At 43.0% G+C, this 20,539-nt stretch overlaps 1 protein-coding gene across 1 annotated transcript in view; it reads left to right on the top strand.

The window, feature by feature from the left end:
• SYN3 (synapsin III) overlaps nucleotides 1–20,539 on the top strand; it is a 194,494-nt gene that overhangs the window by 30,000 nt on the left and 143,955 nt on the right. The window contains exons 4-5 of the mRNA XM_013947489.2: nucleotides 11,424–11,580; nucleotides 18,392–18,481. Coding sequence (XP_013802943.1) covers nucleotides 11,424–11,580; nucleotides 18,392–18,481 — 247 coding nt within the window. The remainder of the gene's footprint in view (nucleotides 1–11,423; nucleotides 11,581–18,391; nucleotides 18,482–20,539) is intronic.

The following is a 20,539-nucleotide window of genomic DNA, read 5'->3' as shown; positions in this document are numbered from 1 at the left end:
TTCTTGTCTTTGGTCTTTCTGCTCACTGCTTCATAACAACACCCTGCATGCTCACACACAGAAAAGTAAAAGGAAATATTTTATTACTGTGTTTTCAGCATGTTCCTGCTTGAGTGCTATATACGTTTTGTTCATGTTGTCTACTTAGAATTCCCCCTGCTCCAGCAAGTTATGGGCTGTTATGTAGAGCACTATCTTCGGGAATCTCTGTTTGCAGAGAGATTCATATTGCATGTAAGCGTACACCAAGCTATTGAAATATTTTTGAGTGGAGACACTCTACCCCATTGGGCATGCAAAGAAGCGCAGATGCTTTGGTTCATCCACACACATGCAGCTTGCTTCCTGCCACCCCAGAGCCCACCATCTCCCCTGCCCATACCCAGGGTCCACCCGGCCACAAGGATGTATTTCCAGACACCTGTCGGTGTACTCCCACCGCAGGGGCAACGCTACCTGAGGCACCTTTCATGGACTGACCCCACTGAAGATGATTTGATATTCACTGTGGTTCAGTTATTCTAGTCAGGGGAGCACTCCAGTTCTGAGGCAAATGGGAAGGACTGAGATGACTGTAATATTGTGGCAATAAATGAATGGTTCTAAGTGAATGGCCTCAGCAAACACTATTGGAGGAACAGCGAGGAGAGTTTCTGCTACCAAAACATTCAAACTGCAGTGCAGGAGGCTCCCTGCTTAAAAGCTGTTTGTATTTAATCAAGAAATGGAAAGGTCCATGTGGTCCCTTGAGTTTGGGAACCAGAAAAGTAACTGAAGGAATTTAGAAAAGAGATTTGTCAAGGATAATAATAATGGTAGTAGTAATAATAATAAATATAGTCATAATAAAGTAGATGATTGAACAAAATTGAAACAAGAGACTAATATTTCTAGGAGACCAAATTGTTTGACTTGGATGCAATCCTTCAGTCTTTGTGCATACAGATTGAGGTCACTGAGGAGGTGTTCCTCATGATATGTTGGTCATACACATCTCTTCTTCATCACTTACTAGGTCTAATTATTAAGCAAGATTTTCAGTCACAAGTCAGAACGTTTCTAGACCATGAGATATAATACTAATACTCATTTTTGAACACCCTGAGTCCCAGGAAAGCTAACTGACAAGCTTTAGGAAGGAAATAGGAATATCTAGGTAACAGGCATACTTGGGATTCCTTCCCTGCAGAAACCCTTCCTTCTTCACACTCCTCTTCAAAGCAATGGCAACAGAGTGTAGTAGTTTGAGCTAAAAATAGTGAATACACTACAGGCCAATGAATTTTAAATGGATAAAATGATAAACACTTTTATTAGTAATAGTAATAATAATAACACTAATAATAATAATAATAATAAAGCAAACACTGGCATATTCTCTGCAGTTTTAAATCATGCTAACTGAACTATTACCATATTCAATTCTGTCATTTTGCAGCATGTCTTCTAGTTCTTTATTTAAACTGGAGACATCTTATTGCATGTTTAAATCAAAGCTCTTTCTTTGCTGATCTCTTGATCCTTTCTGGCACCTCAGATTTAAGGCATTCTTTTAGACCCTGTGCAAACTGATTTGAATTATACCAGGAAAGAACTGTGGTTCGTCTTCCTGGGGAAAAAAAAAATCTCCTAGCACAAAGGCGTAATAATCCTCGAAGTCCTACACTTATCACTGGCCTTGGGGGGCGGGGAGCTTTTAGAAGTATTATTGTCAATTAATTAAAGAGAACAAGGAACTGGAAGTATACAAACCTCCATGCTTCCTAGCCTGTGTATCTTTAAACAAGTCACTTCAGCCAAGTTAGTAAACAACATAACATGCTGAAGTTAGGCATTACTTAGCTAGCCTGATTTTTATATGTGTGGTTCTCATAGTTTAATCTTACAGTAACAAAATTCTGGATTTCCACCTCCTTTTTCTCCCTATTAAATTTTGCACAGCTGTAGTACAGGGTGAGGGATTTGATAGTCTTAGTGAAAGGTGGTATCTGAGGTAGAGAATATCATCCAACACACCTCTAAAACTGCTTGTGTTTTCCCATACCATTTCCACCATGAAATGTGATGACTCCATCAGCCTATTCAGTGCAGGTTATCTTCAAAGCTAGAAGAAAAAGAGCTGGCCATGGAGCACCTCTAGTGAGCTCTGTCTCTGAGCACCCCTCTGCCTCATATCACACCGGACACTGCTCCCTGTTCTGATCCAGGACCGAGAAGGGGGATGCGAAGGGTGCTGGGATCAGTGTTGGTATTGCAGTCATTCTATGGAGTATTTATGCTCTCAGAATATTATAAAAGTGACTCAATATAAATGAGATTTGGGTTGTCTCTGCTTCTGACAGCACTTAGACTCCCAAACTATGATCTCAGCCTCTGCATGAGATTAAAGGCAGTACTGTGTTTGCCTTTTGGGCTTTACAAACCATCAACTATTAATTCCAGTAGATGTGGGAATAAGAAAGAGGTATGTTGAAAATCTGGACAGCTTTCTTACATAGGGAATACTAATGTGTTTGGGAGCATTTCAGAGTTTTAAGGATATAAATTAATCATGCTCCAGGCTGCTTTCATCTCCTGTCTCCCTGTGGAGGTGGTTCTTCTGCCACTGGGGCTGATCATCCACTGCAAAAAGCATATTTTGGTTTTTCTGTATGTGACTTACCACAGCGATGCCCTGATGGTACAGTACCACAGTACAGAAAACAGCTGATGAACTGGGAGATCCCCAGGGTCTGAAGCAGTGACAACCCTGCATGGAGCAATAGCAACAACCCTGCCCTGGCAAACAGGGAGAGTCTATCTTTATTCAACATGAGACATTATCAGCCCTGACAAAACTGGTAGCAAAGCGAGAAGGAGGTTGTGTACTCGACAAACTCCTGTTGCAGGGTAGTATCTCCACTATGGAGCAGTGCTTAGTCCTACAGACTTTACCTCAGTTTGGCCAGTCTGTATAAGAATATGCATATTTCACCTGGCTAGCTGACTGATGTGCCTTTGTCACTCACAGCTGTGGTGGGGTCGGTGAATGCCCTGGTTCCTCTACACGAAGGTTCCTCTACCTCTTCTGTCATCCTTTTAATTAACAGCAACTTTCCTGTTGGTTCCAGCTGATGCAGTGTTTGCCTGCATTCTGTTAACAGGATGGCAACCTGTTGAGTCATGGTCCAAACACACCAGGGCCTGAGAGTGCTTTTTTCCCACTGCATATTTTTGCACTGCAAAACTGTATTACTATCATACAGCGTGAAGAAGTATATCCTTTTACATGGTGGAAGAAAATGGCCACTGTAGCAGCAGGTGTCTTCTGGCTATTTGGAGCTTGCAGACCCTAGAGGCACGTGTATTCTGGCTATGAAAGGTCTGCCTGCTCCAGGATGCAAGGCTCCTTAACACCAGATGAGGATACTGAACCTTTTCCCATCCCCTTGGGCTCACCCACCTCACACCTAAGAGCTGCTCCCTGAAGGAGGTGAGTTGGTCTTCTATCCTATGAAGGACAAGCTATCTTGCTGCAGAGTAGCTGCTCATTGTTAGATGAGTATTTTCTTTTCTCTTGAGGACTGTTCACTCCCAAGAGCTGGGAGGTCACAGGTGTAGCTACTGTCCATGGATGCTGATGCAGGACATATCACTAGGCATTAAGTCACTGCCCAGCTTCTCACCTTCCAGGAAGCTTATGCCAAAGAGGAAACCTAGGCTCTGCCTAGAGGCTATCTGTTTAAATTTGACTCTTGATTTTGTTGGGGGTTTCCTTTTTAGGAGTACGTCTGTTTTTTTCTTTTTTCCTTTCAAATCAATATTCTGGAAATCTCTGCAAAGATGCAGATGGGCAAAAAGATGGGATAAACCTATCTATCTGGAGTGTTCAGGTTCCTAGAAGCCAACTGGAAAAATATATTGAGCATATAGTTCTCCCAAGATTAACACAATGTGCCACACTGTATAGTACAATATGTGCTGTATATTTAACACTGAGCAACATTTGGCCAATATTTTGTGTTGATGGCATGGCAATATGTAAATGTAATGGAGAAGTGCATGTAACATCATGTAAGCTTTTACAAGTGCGCTTTAAACAAAACAACAAAGTGCAAAATGACCACTTCCCTTACCTAAGTATCCTGCAGAGATAATGGGCTGGAACAAGATGTCAGATAGGGTAGACTTTGGCATGCTGTAGTTACATATAAAGCAATTTAACACCTCCAGTAAACATTTATAAACTGTAGAAATGATTCCCACACAGGTGATGATTTACCATAGTCTCCCACTAATACTACCCCCCAACCTGTGTGTCCCTCTCCTCATTTTTGAGCAGGAGCTAAGAAAGGGAAGAGAAGTTGGGGTGTGTTTATTTATTAATTTTCAGCTGCTTCCATCCCAGTTCTTGCTGCTAACAGATGCTTGGAAGGCCTGCTTCTCTCATCGGGGTTTAGAGATCTTCCAGATGAATAATGTCCCCCTTCACCTCCTCTGCAGCTGGCGCCTAGCCGACGTGCGAGCAGGATGCTGACAGTTATTGGGAAAACATTTGGAGTGCAGGCAGCTGCCAGAAAGCAGAAGTCACTTTGAGCAGACAAGGGTGGGGACCATCTCAGAGACTAAACTGCTCCCTGGCCCTTTTCTCATTTACAGTCATTCTTTCCAATAAGAAATGTGCTGCCAGCATCTAGAGTGTTCATCAATTAGTTAATCCTGGACTGAATGCAAGGATGATTAAAGACTGATGTAGATTGGTTCAGTCTTGATCAGCTTCCCTCCCCCCACCGCAGTCTTCTCTTAATTTGTCTCCTTTTACCTGTTTTTTTACTAGGGCTTCTTCCAGGAATGACAAATGGAAGAAGTGAGGGGCCAAAGCCTCCATACTGGTCTAGGTAGACCTTCATTAATGACCTGACACTGCGACAGAGTGCACCCTCAGCAAGCTCAGGGGTTCCAACAGGTTGGAGGTTGGAGAGCAATTAATACGCCAGAGGGCAGAGCTGCCGTTCAGAGCGACCTCAGCTACTGGGGAAACGGGCCAAAAGGAACCTCATGGAGTTCAGTAAAGACAATTGCAAAGTCCCGCACCTGGGGAGGAATAATCCCATTTACCAGTACAGCTGGGGGCCAATTGGAGAGAAAGCAGCTCTGCAGAAAAGGACCTGGGGTCCTATGTGCCCTGGCAGGGAAGAAGGCCAACTGCTCACTGGGCTGTATTTGCAATAGCATAGCTAGTGAGACTCTGTTCACATCTGGAGTCCTGTGTCCATCTGTGAGCTCCCCAGTGTAAAAAAAGACATTGACGAACTGGAATGACTTGAGCAAAGTGCCACCAAGATGGTTGAGGAGCTAGAGCAAATGACATCCAAAGGAGAGATTGAGTGCTAGATTTGCTCAGTCTGTAATTGAGAAGGCTGCAGGGGACCTACTCACAGTCATAAACTAACTAATAGGAGGGTAGAGAGAAAATGAAGCCAGACTCTTCTTGAAGGTGCATAATGAAAGGAAGAGAAACAACAGGCCCAAGTTGCAGCAGTTGAAATTCCAATTAGAGCTAAGAAAGAAAACTTCCACAGTGAGGGTGATCAAACACTGAAACACGTGCCCAGGGAGAATAGGGACTCTTTATCCTTGGAAATATTCCAAATCTGGCTGGACAAGACCCTGAGCAACCCAATGTAACTTTAAAATTAGCCCTGCTTTGAGCAGAGGGTTGGACCAGATGTCTTCCAGAGATCTTCCCCAACCTAAATTATGCTGTTTTGTGATGTTGGAAAGTATTCTGATCACCTTTAAAAGCTTTGGGTCGCAAGCATTTCAGAAGTCAAGCTGCTGCTGGCAGATGCAGTTGTTTCTTTGAGGCATTGCTAGGGTCCATATGCATTTCCTTGTCTAGGTTGATCAGTTTACAAGTAAAAAATATGACAGACTTTGGAGACTGTCACTGAACAGTTTGGGGAATGTGAAACAAGCATTTTAATGGCTCTTTGACTTTAACCATTGGTCTGTTCCTGAGAGGCAAATTAGAGCATCTTCCAAGATGTCCTAATCTCTGTGTAGTGGTACTGGTCCCACTGCAAACATGATTCCTGTTTCCTGCTCCTTTTATTGCAGTAGACTCCCCCACAACCCCATGGTTTTGCCCCCAGCCATTTCTTTATTACAGTGTCCCAAAAGACCACCTGTTCCTTCTTCCAGCCTGGAAAAGCAGGCTACTTCTCTGTTCTATGTTGCCTTAAACTGTTTCTCAATAACCAACTCTGAGTTATCTTACTCACACAGGTAATTTCATCAGTTCTCCTCCTTCTGTAGGAAATATGACATGGAGTTTTGTCTGAAATAGGACCTTTTCTTAGCAAATTTCTCATTTTACTATGACATCCAATGTAATATTAAATCTAACATCATGATAGGTGAAAATGTCATAGATTTCTAATTACTTTTCAGTGATGTAATAACAATTCCATTAACACCCAGGTAAAGCACAGAAAGAGCTTGTTCTTATTTCATAAATGTCATTTTCTATTAGCTCTCAGATACCTGAGGCACTGCATACTTGCAGGGATTATTGTATTTCTCAGATAGTCACAGCCACTTAAGTTTTGGACGTGTGCCTCAGTATGTTGCCTGAAGGCTCCCTTACTTCCCAATAATGCAAAGCCTGTTATATCATATTGCTTAATTCTACACTTTCCTTCCTTTTCACGGCATGCTGATCAGATAGGAGAGGCTTTGGAAGAGATCTTAGTCAAAATGTGATGATCAGTGGGAAGTGTCATAAAAATGAGTAAAGTCTCCTTAAATAATGAAGGAGAATAGGTAGAACCTGAAGTGAAAATGTGCTTCTGAGGTGTCCAAGGTAGACCTTTTCAACTGATGTGAAGGGCCAAGTGCCTTGTAAGGCTAGCACTCCTTTAGAGAGTGGGAGAGCACATCCTCCATCCACAGCACAAGCAAAGAGCTCTCTAAACCCATCCCAACGCAAAGGTATAAAACAAGTATACCCTTTAACTGGCTGCAGTGGGAGGTGGAAGGGGCCATTAAAAGGTGTTTGACAACATAATCTATTCTTGTGTTTTCCTCCTTCATGCCCATGGAGCTCTTTGTAGTTCAGTCAGAACAGCTGAAGGACCAGGAAGCAAGCCAGAGTCGTATCTATAATCAGAAATAAGAAACAGGAAATCCCTTTCAGACATGAAACTTCCCAGCAGGATTTGCTGTCATCATCTTCTGTATCCCATCCACAGTGGCTGGGGACCTGCTTACTATAGAGAAATGTTACGGATGATCTTTTCAGAGACGATTCTTTTCTTATCACCAGAAACATATGACAGTTGTGGTCACCAGGACAGTTATTGCTGCTCCTGAGATTGTTTAATTTCCATAGGAATCTCTTAAATTGTTTTATATTCCCTCATTTCTGGCAAGTCTATTTCCAAGAAAGCTAATGCTGTCGCAAATTTAAGGGTAGATGGTTCCAAGCTAAGAAATTATATCCTGCAGTCAGATCTCTTCCTTTCTCTAAAGTATTAGGTATTCTGGACCCAGACTTTATACTTGGGTTTGTCTCTAAGGTATAGTTTTACTGCTAAGAAGGAAAGAAACTACTAAAATACATTGGAACAAGCTGAAAAGGAGTCAGTTAAATGCAAACAAACATCCTGCATTGCAGTATCAGAATCAAGGACTGGCAGCACTAACAGCTTCATAGCCAGATACTCGTCATCACCCTGGGGTGACTGACTGTTGTAATCAGTAATTACTGGTCAACCTCAATTGCCAGGAGGGGAGGTAGGCTGAGCGGCAGCCTTATGCCTTGACTAACATCTGGCACAAGGAGAGAACTACTGCAAACTGAGAAAGAGCTACAGGGGCTTGTGGGGGACTGCTTCACTCTGGGGGCAGCCGATTATGTCCTGCACCGCTCGGATCATTGAAAGGGTTGTGCCTTGTGTAGCAGAGGTCATCACGCTTGCGGTGATATGAGCTAAAAGGAATGCTCCTTTCCATTCCAGAGGAAAACAAAATCTCACAAGTTATTTCAATCTGAAAAAATGAAACTTTTCCAGTCTCCTGCATTCTTTTTTACAAAGAATTCTTATATCCCTACGCCACTCTAGGAAGATGTTACATGCATTTTAGTGGCCTTTCTTTTGCCAGGGAGTGCTGGGAATCAAACTGTAGATGAGAACTGAGCCCCTGGGGTCTGAGAAAGGGCTTTTATGCAAGGATCATGCCTGAAGATGGGGTCCAGTTTTCTCGTGGAAGCTTCATCAGTCTGGCTGTCATGGTAAGGAAGATTCATGACTTCAGGCAGGTTTCTGCCATGCAGTCCAGGAAGGGCACTGCACCAACATGCAGAGCACAGGTACAAGTCATTAGCAATATGTTTTAGATCAGTGGTTTACTTTTAGTTCCATTTAGCCATGTCTTCTCCTTGCCCATTATATGTTTGAAGCTTGATGGGCTCCGTTGTATTCTTTCTGTGGCCAAATCCATTCTTGTAACCTGTCTTTAGCAGCGGTCTGGATATAGTCTTATTCAAGAGTCACCAGTGGTGGTGTAAATACTGGACAGACAGACCTAGTGACGATGAAAGGCGTGTACTCCTGCCATTGCTCTCCTAGTCCTGCCAGACTCGGGTGCTGAGGATCTCAGTATGTTAGGTGCTACTGAGTTTGGCTCACCCAATGTTTTTGGCAATGGTGTTTCAAATGTGGGACTTCTCTATAACCTGTCTTTCTACTTATGATTTCAACTTTCTGTCACGTGAGACTCTGCTGGGTTGCATTGAACTAGAGAAGAAAATAGTTAAACTAATAGCTATACAAATTCAAGGTTCACTATGTTAGGATAAGACTTATACTCTGAAAATGAGAGTAGCCTGCAAAAGTAATCTTCTGCCAAAACAGTAAGAATCTTCTTTGGTGAAGCAATCAAGCTCTTTTCTCCCCAGTTCACTAGTACTCTCAGTCATTCAGTGTTCATGTTGCCATTCCTGCTGTGATTATTTGTTTTCCTTTTACTGTCTATTATACTTTCTAACCCCTAATCCTACATTTTGCCACTGGTCTCTGTTTCTCCTTTACAGACGTCTCCCAGACTCCATGGCTCTCTAGCTGATGTTTATTCTCTGCTAGTTCCAGCCCCTGCACTCCTCTGCCTTTTCCTCAGTATCCATGGGAACATGGTCATTGTCCCACAGTTTAAAAGAGAGATTCAGCGTCCACCTTCGCTTTAAAGAGATTCACTTCTCATCTACTGCATGAGAGAGTGTCTTGCCTTCCTACATGATGCAGAGTTTGATAATAGGCTTTTCTACATTTATTCTGTATTCTTGGGTCCATCTTGTAAGTTGAAAAACTCTTCCTTTGCCAGGATCTAAAAAGACAAGAGCTTTTTCTAAGCTTTTGGCTGGCAAAAAAAAAGCCATTGAAGGAAGTTTCCCAGCCACCGTGTGTCTTGCCCCTGTCTGGCCACACTTGTTAGCATGCTTCCTCCCTATCTCTGCACCTTGTGCCCAACCCTGGGTGTTGGAGGAAATGTTTGTGTGCAAATACAGTAGCTTCTTCAGAGGAGACCAGAGCAATGGTCTAAACCATTACATATAAGGCCTCAGTAAGAGCTCTTCCCTAAGTCAAGCTGCGGAAAAGGCTTGAACCGTAACAGAGACCAGTTTCTTCTTTACAGGCTCTGAAAGCTGAATGAAGGGAGGACATGCCTGAAGCTCCTGCCCCCACGAGCACCACACTGTTGCAACTCAGCAGAGACATTGAGTCCTGATCCTAGGGAGCTGATTAATCCTTCCTGAGGATCTGTGTCTGCCTCTGGGATGCCTTTTACATGGAAAGTCCAGCAGAAATGGAGCAGCTAAAGCTTTCCAAGATTTGTATTTGCTTGCTGTTTCTCAGCAGGGGGTCACCGCTTGCCTCACCCCCTTTGACATCAGGCAGGTCCATAAATCAGCTGCACATTGATAGTGCAGCCCTCCTGATGCTCATTATGCATCTCACTGCTGGAGGAAAACACCACCTTTGGTGCCAAGTACATTAAGGAACCCGCCTGGGTTTAAAAATGTGCCATGGGAGGGAATCACAACATTTCCAAACCTTGGCTTCTTGCATCACAAAAGCAAAGCATGCTCCTTGCCATGTCTGGAGCCATAACAAAAGCCCAAGGCCAACAAACAAAATGAACAGCTTTAAAACAACAAAGATGTTCTGGATTTTGTATACAGTGTTTGTTGCCACAATCTGGCCCAGAGTTACCATCTAGTATTTCCCTGCCAGAATGATGGAAACATAAATAGGGGCTATAAACCCAAGTATTTCCAGCTTATACATCCAAAGGATAGAAATTATAGTCTCTTAGCAAGGAAAATGTTCGAGGGTAGTGAGGTAATGGGACCTGGTTACAGAGCTCATTTCTCTGAAAAACTTTAATACAGCATGGAAATTTTTTCCAATGTCCTTGATGCAACCTTTGTTAAAGTATAAAATAATCCCCTGCTTCAGTGGAAAAGCCCCTTCCATGACTTCAAGAATGAGCTGCTGAGCTCCATTTTGGAAATAATTTCTTTCCAGCTGCTGTTTCCAAAGTCTTTTGAATGGCTCCAAAGACACAATATCACCAAGGAATGAGTTCTGGCTGACTGAAAGCCAATCTATTGCCTATTGGCTTACCTAGCAAGTGCCTCACTTTTCTGTCCATTTGGTTACAGCTGCTGCCTTTGAACCATAGGAATCCCAGCTCTAGTCTTGCTAAATAACGCTCTGGAAGTCCATACCATGAGTCACGTCACTGGATTGGGGGCTCTGCTCATTTGATTAATTACTTTATCATATCTGCCCTTTACTTGTTGACATGTAGCATAAGAGCCCAGGATGTGCTGTGTATGTAGTAAGCTGATTAAAGGAGGAATGTGCGTTAATGCATGGATGTGTACAATAGCTTTTTGAAATCCCTCATGATCTTCCCACCCACTGGGCATTGCTTCAATATTCTGTTCAGTCATCAGCAAACAAACTCTTGCTCCCTCATCTGCATAGCACATTGCAACAAGTGTTGCCAAATATGGCCAAGCTTTTCAAAAGAAAAGAGAATCCCCCCCTCCCCCCCCCCCAAGTAAATTTATGACCCTTGGCTCCACTTGTGTCTTGTTCCTATGCATGCCTGAGTGACATGGAAATTGTAGCAAATCTGTTTGGCATGTTTCTACACTCTCACACTTGCAGCTATGTTGGAATTTTCCTTTTTTTAATGACTAGGGTTTCTTGTTTGTTTTGCTACCTTCTAACACAAGCAATACATGACTAGAGGCCCCAAGAAGAGCAACATGTTAATGAAAGGAAAAGGGGAAGGATGGAGAAGAAATAGGAAGAGACAAGAAACATTGCTGAGTATAGAAAGTAAAACATCACTCCCGTTGTGTTTTCCAGGTCCTTCAAGCCTGACTTCGTTCTGATCCGGCAGCATGCCTACAGCATGGCACTAGGAGAGGACTTCCGCAGCCTCATCATCGGCCTCCAGTACGGTGGTATCCACACGGTCAACTCCCTCTACTCCATCTACAACTTCTGCAGCAAGCCCTGGGTGGTAAGTGGCAATCTAGCCCTACTGCATGTGGACGTTGCAAAGTAAAAATCTAGTATCAACAAAGTACCAAATTCACCTTCCAGTTTATTTTATAGGAATCTGCCTCTTTAGGCTAAAGCCAAACCTCAACAGCCTATCCAGCTGGGAATTCTTATTAAAAAAAAAAAAAAATCAGCCTTTCTCCTTTATCAGCCTCTAGTAATAGCACGGTGTTATTTCCTCACCCTGAGTAGAAAGTTTCTGTTTGTCCCAGACTCTATTATGTGGCAGACAGACAGTAATATTTAGATTTGTTGTATGGCAGAGTATGTTGTTCGGCAGAATATGGCTTGTATGGCAGAGTAGCTGAGTCAGCTTTTGGTAGCAATACAAGAGAGTGTTTTGATATTTCTGCACTGGGAGCCTCCTTCACCTGTAAATTTTGTCAAGTTCATTTGGAAATCTCAGGAAATCTTGAAAAATGTTGGCATTGGCTTACCTCAGCCCTAAACAAAAGTTTGTAATAATTCCTCAGACTTATTTTACGATAAGCTTTAAGTCAGCAGGAACTGAAGGTGCAGGAGAGCCAGAGGAATAAGGCTGGCCATCATAGGGCCTGCAGGAAGAAGTCAGATGTCAACACCATTTCAGAGTCCACACCTGGGTCTTCCAAGCAGTTTCATCCCAAAGTGCCCTCCCTGGTCACTGGTACTTCCAGAATGGAAATTTCCCTTGCATTGTTCTAGGAATGAAGCAGGGAACTACAAGCTATACAGAAGTGATAAGGACATGGGACTTTCCAATATCTACCCCACTGGAAAATTTTCAGATACTTTTTTAAGAATTCCCCTTTCTCTTTGCACAAATATAGCCTTGGTTAAGACATAACATTTATAAGAGGTAACCATTTTCCTCATTACTTTATTAAGTCTTCTCTCACTTTCTTGGAATAAATATCCTATAAGTCTTCAGAGTGTTGATTGGTAGTTCAAATCCAGCTGAGGTCTGTAATGACTCAGTCCTTTTTTTCCATGACTATTCAGTGCTGGATTTAATTCATTTCATACTGAAAAGGTACCAGCATTATAGGCATAGCTGTCTCAGTTTTCACCCCTTTTATGACATTTGGAGTTTACACTGAGATGAAAGATAGAGCATTGCATAAGGCCAAGATTTAGCAAAAAGGAGACATAAATTTGGGGTTCTAAGTCTGTACTTAGGCATTTACATACGCAGCTTGCCTTTCCAAAGCACTGTGTGACCTGCAGGTCACTGACTTGAGTCTAGCACTATCTGTTTTGTGAAGCAACCTGAGGATCTGTCATGCTGATGTCTGCAAGCAAAGCTGAAGGCCAGAACAGTTTCCAGTCTCACAGAATTTCTGCAATGTCGATCACTTCTGGAATCCCAGGGGATCTTGAAAACCAGGACTGTTTTTTCCCCTCCATTTGGTGAAATGGTTACAAGCATTTCTCTTTGTTAGTGCTATCAATTGGACATGCCACCTAGACAGCTTTAAAGCTCTTATCACCACTCAGAAACCAAAGCTGGTGCCAGTCGTGGTGCCCTTCAGTGTCTGCACCTAGACAGGGAGTCCTGGAGAATGCACACAGGTTATCAGTACACAAGACAGCATACTGTCTTTTCCAAAAATGTTTCAGTGCACTAATACACTGGGCAATCCCAGTCCTCTCCTCCAGGAAAAATCTCACTTTTCCATCTCTGTATGGGTAGCTGATGCAAGTTTGCCCTCAGTTCCCATTTGAATGACTAGGGTTTCTGGGAAGGGAAAGGGGAGGAACAGGGGGATCAGCACAAGGTTCTGTACAAGATTTTGGCTTTGTTTTCTACAGTTGGTCTGACAGACTACGAGTGAGTTGACCTCAGTGACCAGACAAAAAGTCTCTGCATTTACACCAGCTTTTGCTGAGGAAGACTGTCATGTGGTCTCTTCCATCTGATTTTGGGATTGAGCCTGTCACTGTTTAGTTGACATTTTTCAAATCATTCCTTGTAATTATGGTTGTGCTGGTGTGCAGGGGCCTAAAGATGTGACAGGCTTATTTTTAGGAATCTAAAATAAAAGAAAACAAACAAACTCAGTACATTGCAAAAAAAGAGCAGGGCTGGCAAGGTAGTGTGGGAGAAATTGGCTCTGCCAGGAACTCATCTTTAGCTATTCTGGGTCTGGATCTGCCATGTTTTACTCATGGGGAATACAGCTGGCTCAGACAACCTTCCCAGAAAAGTCAAGGAAACCACTCATAAACATTTAAAACAGGTTTACAGAGTGTGTCTTCTCCCTTCTGCCCCCATACACACATTACTCTCCACCCCCAAACATAAAGAGTGTAACTAATTACACAGTCTAAGACCTCAAACGGGATCTGAGCTGGTATTTGGCACCACTGAAGTTTTATCAGGCTGAAGTTAACTCAGGCAGAGATTGCAGTGAGGCATCTGAGGAAGGCAGAAAGCTTCCCTGGCAGCAGAACCAGAAGATTTTGTGATAGCTGGAAAATGAGAGATAGGGACAGACCACTTTACTTTAGTGCATGTTCCGTTTTGATTGCAAACAGGCATCTTGAAATGAAGGATCTGTTTAACAAATATTACTGGAAACTTTTTGGACCTACGAAATTGTTGAGATGCATTAAGAAATGAAATTAGATCCCCTTGGGAACTGTGCTTTTCGCTCTTCCTTTTTTTTTTTTTTCCCCCAAAGATGGTTCCCTTTCATTGAAATGTCTATGATTTGGTGGAGGGGGATGGAAGGGAGACTGTTTTTTCTTGGCAATTTCCAATGATGTTTTCTCAGCAACTGCAATTACAATCAGCTGAGTTTGGACTTGAGTTTACTCAAACATGCAGACCCATTTTTTTAATGACATTTGCCAGGTTTTCAGTGCTGCAATACACATTTCTTCAAAGGTTAAAATCTGCATTAAAGACTGGCACAGTTTGAAATAGATGTTTCTGAAAAAAATAAAACACAGACATATTCAGGGGAATCTCACACACAGAGAAATGGAATCTAAGATGATCACAGAAGTAGGGAGAAATAGTGCTACAAGCACACTAAAAACAATGCTTTAACCAGTCATAATAATTTTTGTATTATAAAAGCTACAATACAAAATACTGTGGGAACAATGCTCAGACTAGTACTCATATTACATACAGTAATGACCACAATTGAAAGACAACTTTTGCATCTGTAAGACTGCAGCAAATATGAAGTCTTGAAGATCAGAGTCTTCTTCAGAGCCCAGGAGAATCCCAGCCAAAGTACCATTGACTGTAAAGCAGTATCTGCTCCCTGGCAGCCTAGATGATTTAAAAATATGCACCGTAGGCCTTGAGATCCATTCAGTGGACCCTGTTTTTTTCTCTGTAAAGACTCCCTACCCAAGTAAATCTGAGGTAGAAGAGGTCAAACCAACACAGGCAAGGCAATGCACTTGTATACCTGCTCCAGGTGCATAAAACCCAGACTGTGCCTCATTGTCTTGCCCAGAGCAGCTCTGTGGTCTGGAGTCAATCTCACTAAAATCAGTGGGGCCACAGAAAGTAAGTATTGATAGCAAAATGTGGAAGAAAGGGAGGAATGTCTAGCTGAGCTGCTGCCAGTGACATTCCTAACCATCTAAAATATACTAGGATGGCTACTTGAGCTCTTTTATTAGGTGTCTAAAAGGCTGTCATAACACGCAACATGGGTGTCTCTTGGCCAGTATCCTACCCTTACTGATTGTGTCTGCCCCCCCAAAAAAGAAGGGAGCTGACCCGTGAGGGTCAATACCAAAGTCAGAACTTTTTGCAGGCCTGACCCACTGAGGAGGCCCTCAGCTGGTTCAGTCCCTCACCTGTTTGTCTGAAATGCTTGTTATTTCAGACACAGCCAAGAGCTGCATGCTTCAAAAGGAAGCCCAAGGAACAAGTCAAGATGCCATCTGTCAACTGCATGGTTGTTCCATTTATTTTGTTTGCACTGCTTCCCTAGGATCACACGGATGTCGCCTCATTGCCACGGCATCCATGGTTCACCAGGGCTGCATGCACGTGCAGCGTGGAGCATGTGCTGCTCTCAGCCAGGGTGTTTTTCTTCCTCTCCCTGACTCTGTCTCATTCTGTTTAACTTTTAAGTCCTGTTTGCTCGCTTTGCTAGTCAAAACAGGGCTTTATTTTTCTTCTCTAGGATGTGCAGAGCTAGTGCAAGTAGTTAAGAGAAGCAAGCTGTCCTCCTTCCCCAACATCAACACCCTCCTTGCCAACAATAATTATTCTACGTGGGGAGTTTTTCTCTTATCTGCTGATACATGTGAGGGGGTGCCAGTGTTAGTGGTGGGATATGCCAGCTCTTGATGATTTCTGGATTTTCTTAAATGCCACATTTTGACCCAAGATATTAAGAAGAGGATTCTTTGCATTTGTCTGCAAATCTGCTGGCAGCTGCCCCTTCAGCATGTGGCCTGGGTCTGGCACCCACCCTGCAGCCTGTTTTTTTTACACATTGGCTGAATTTTTTACACACATATCACCCTTTAACATCTGAAGGGGCATTTTTCTACCAACAAGTGAAGAATCAATATCATATCACAGAATCACAGAATCGCTGAGGTTGGAAGGGACCTCTGGAGATCATCTAGTCCAACCCCCCTGCTCAAGCAGGGTCACCTAGAGCACATTGCACAGGATTGCATACAGGCGTGTTTTGAATATCTCCAGAGAAGGAGACTCCACAACCTCTCTGGGCAACCTGTTCCAGTGCTCTGTCACCCTCACAGTGAAAAAGTATTTCCTCGTGTTCAGATGGAATTGTCTGTGTTTCAGTTTGTGCCCATTGCCTTGTGTCCTGTCGCTCGGCACCACTCAAAAGAGTCTGGTCCCATCCATATACAGAAATGCTTTTGCTTAGACTAGTCTAGTGACTGTGACAGAAGCCCTAACATAGGTACTCAGCAGAAAACATTCTCAGTAGCTCTCTCTTTATTTGCAGAGTAACCTTGTGGCTGCAATTTGGTACTTTCACTGGCTTCAGCCAAAGCACAGGAGTGTTTAGAACACATAAGATTAGGTAGTTTATGCCATTAGGGAGAAAGGGGGTTTTCCTTCCTCTTCCTTGTTGCCTAAATGTCTACCTCCTTCCCTTAATCTTTGTGTGAGCTCCCTCAAGATGAAAGCATCCCTAGGGTTGCCGGGGAACTTGAAGGAGCTTGTGTAAAGGACTGCACAGTGAGACTTGGCCCAAACTGGAGGCTTTTCGTTAATTCAACTTGATTTACCAAATTTCCAGGTATCATTTTACTTTCCATTCAGAAGGCTTGCAAATTAGGTTCAGTTTGTAAATTGTTTTGCAAATAGGACATCAGTGGGGAGTTCAGTCACATCTACCAGCTCAGCAGGAGCCAAGATTCTCACTTCTTTTGGAGCAATCCGCAATCATTATATTCTCTTAACACTCATGAAAATAATTGAACTACAGTACTCACCCTTATTCCCCTTTCTGCAAGACTGCCGGTCTAACCACATCACTGCCAGTTCAGCATTGTCTGTGGTAATGGGGGAAGAAAGCGGGATGGCTCGATGTGTGATTCTAAAGACTATTAAGTCTCTCCTGAGATCTGGAAGATTTCAGGTATATATGTCACATCTTATTCTCTCTTTTATGTCCCAGTCCTGCTTTGACAACCTTTTCTGTCATGGTGCCTCAGGATATCATGTTCTCTTTCTTAGGCAGAATTTATTTTCTCCAGCTGACCAATGACAGATTGTACAGGGAGGCTGCAGACAGTGTAAGAAAAAGTCTGATAGCTTCACAGATGGCCAAAGTGGAGCAGGAATTACTTGGGCTATGCTTCTGCTGGGGTTATGGAAGCCAAACAGAAATCAAAACTCAGCCCTCCTGAATTTTTTTTTTTTAATCTCACTGAGAGATTCTCATCCCATGTGGAGCTTTGTATCTGGCTAGGCGTGACCCTGAATGATAAGTATTTAATAATAGTGATACTAGTGGTGATAATAGCAAAGTTCATGCTGTTGCCCTTGTACATGAAATGCCAGCACTCTTCCTTTTCCTGTAGATGTTACATGTTGCTTTCTCCATACACCACTTTCACAGAATGGTGCCTGCCTCAGACCTCACTGGTAGATGGGGCCGGGATAGGAGATGATCTCCCCTGTCCCCTGCCCTGCATCGGGGGGATGTTGGGAGACTCCCGGCTGATAAATGCCAGTAGGTCTAACAATGACCTCGTGCTTCTATGGTCTAGCACTGGGTAACACGAGTAACTCCTCCGAGTCACCTGTCTCACTCAGCAGCTCACCTCCCCTTAAGCATCACAAGTAAATGTGCCTTACTTTGATTTGGCTGTGGGGGAGAGATGTAAAGGAGAGATTTGATTCCTTTTGTCACTATTCCCAAGTGTGGCACTGATTTCCAGCCTCATAACTCCTCTGAGCCCTTTTCACTACTGAAAAGGGCCCGCCACCATCTCCCCAGCCATATTTGGAAAGCAAAGCTTGTTCATAGCGGAGCTTTAACTGAATCCAAACTGATCCCCTTCTGGCTCTTTAACCCTTCCTCTGCTCTCACAGTCCAAGATTTGTGTGCACTGCCTGGCTTGGCGCTGGGTGACTATAGCAAGTTTGTATTTTTTTTTCACTACTGCCAATTCCAAAAAGCAACGTGGGCAAGGCATAATAACATTTCTCTCACCTCCTTCACCAGTATCAGAACATTTTGCAAGCACTTAACTATCACACAACAGGCCACTGAAATGCTCTGTGTCTGTTTTTGCTTCCCGTCCCTTCCTCTCCCCTCCCCCCCAAGTTCTCTCAGCTCATTAAAATCTTCAATTCGCTGGGTCCTGAGAAGTTCCCCCTCGTGGAGCAAACGTTCTTCCCAAGCCATAAGCAGATGGTGAGTACCCTTTCCTTCTTCTGATTCCAATGCATATTAAGGAACGGGGGTAGGGGGGAGCAATGAATATGAGTTGGGCATGAGAGATGGCAATGCAGCCACTGGGACTAGACTGTTTTATACAAAAAGAATTACCAGCTAAAAAGCAATATGCAAAAAGCACTGTTTAGGAAGCTTTTTTTCTTATTCCCCAGCCCTCCCCAAGGTCTTGTATGGACCCCCCAAAAACTGAAAAATGAGAACAGGCTCCAAACTAAGGCAAAAATCCACTGTAAAATATGGTCAACAAAAGCTCATCCCTTAGAGTAAGGAATTACTTTATTCAGATGAAATGTCTTTTTCCCCCCACTGTAACTGTTTACCAAGCATTGAAGATTTGAGACATGGGCCGTGAGAGATGTTTGTTTCACAACATCGGGTTGCTTGGTCTGTTATGTGGTTGCCATCAAAGAAAAATGCCTATCAATCAGCCTGGTTGGGTTCTCAGAGTAAATCAAAGTTCTTGAGAAACCTTGTAACATTTTTTCTACCAACGCCTTGTAACATTTCCTTTGCATAGTGGATCTGGGGGGTCTAATCATCCGGCCAACGACTAAACACCTATTTGCCTGCATGGATACTGTGTACTGCACTCTTAGGACATCTTCTAAAGAGATCTGTGCAGGTGCCTACTGCATATTCGCCTTTAGTCTTGGAGAACAAGTAGAAGTGAGTGGTTTTAAAACTATTCGTGTCTTTTGTTCCCCTGGATTAAAAAGATAACAAGTCTGTCTGGAATTTTTGGTCCCAATTTACACATATGAATTAGTGGCTTCTCTTACCCGGCTAAGGCTTTGATAAGACCCTCTGTGTGTGAACCATGATCCCACGTGGGAGCCCTCGGCTGTTTGAGCTCGTTTCCTATGGTTTGCTGTGACCTCCAGTCACAGCGTCAGGGTGCAGGCCTGAAGGCCTAAGAGTTTTGCAATGTCAACCTTGGGCTCAAAAGTGTTCAAGTCCCTCCTTTCCCACAAACTTCTTGCGAGACTGTGGGCCAGCCCTGATGCTTAATAGGGTGTAGGTATCTGCTGGTGGAAATAAGCACTTAATGGAGCTTCAAAATTCTAAAACAAACCTACCTTAGATTCTTGTGAAAAATCCCACAGATGCTCACTTGCATCCCAGGTACCCAAATACCTTGAAAAAGTTGTCCTCTCTGATCCAATCCTCTGTTCTCTCTACCTGTGCTGTGGGGACCGCAGCACTTCCACACTTCACAGGCATGTCATGAAGGTAAGTACAGTCACATTGTGAAGCATTCCAGTAATTCAGTGGTAAGAGTTGTATTGCCTTTTAAGACAAATAAATAAACAGATGCTCCTTATACACCAAGCTAGAGTTTGCTCCAGATTTTTAAGACAAATTAGTTGATAAATTCTGTTTCACTTAATTCCCACTAATCTATAAAGAGGGCTTTGTGACATGTGTAATGCTTTTGGACAGTTGCAAGTTTGTCTAACCATCACTTCAGGAATGGTGTTTTTGGAAGATTTGATTAAGCTTTTCATTGAAAATATTTTACCTAGTGAATTTAGCATTATTTTCCTGGCTGGAAATAATCTGTAGACTGATTCCTCTGCATGTAGATGTGTTCGTTACTAGTGCAGTAGTTTGGTTTAGCAAAACACCAATTCTTAATTTCAGAAATTTGTGTTCTGTATAACTGATCACCTACTTGTGGATGCTATTGCTTATTTGTAAAAGAATAAGGAAACCTTTATAAACTGTAGATAATCTCATTTGAACACAGACACCATTGCTGTCATGCAAGCTTGAGTAATCTGATGTAAATCAACCACTTTCCAAACATCTACTTAAGTAATAATCCATTTAGTCAAATTCAGAATTGCCATTTCCAGATTTTTGGGGCGGGGGGGGGGTGTTCCTGCTTCTCTCTTATGACTGGGGAAAAAGGAATGAAAGGATGGAACAACCTCTTGAGATCCTTTCTAGCTGTATCTTCATGCTATCCTGTGCTAGGGAGGCTAAGAGAGGGCAAGTACTTGCCAGCCAAGCTGG

The sequence above is a fragment of the Apteryx mantelli genome, chromosome 1 (genome assembly GCF_036417845.1).
Source record: "Apteryx mantelli isolate bAptMan1 chromosome 1, bAptMan1.hap1, whole genome shotgun sequence".
In the NCBI taxonomy this organism is placed as follows: domain Eukaryota; kingdom Metazoa; phylum Chordata; class Aves; order Apterygiformes; family Apterygidae; genus Apteryx; species Apteryx mantelli.
Note: the sequence above shows the minus strand (reverse complement) of the source record. Positions and strands in the feature narration are given on the sequence as shown.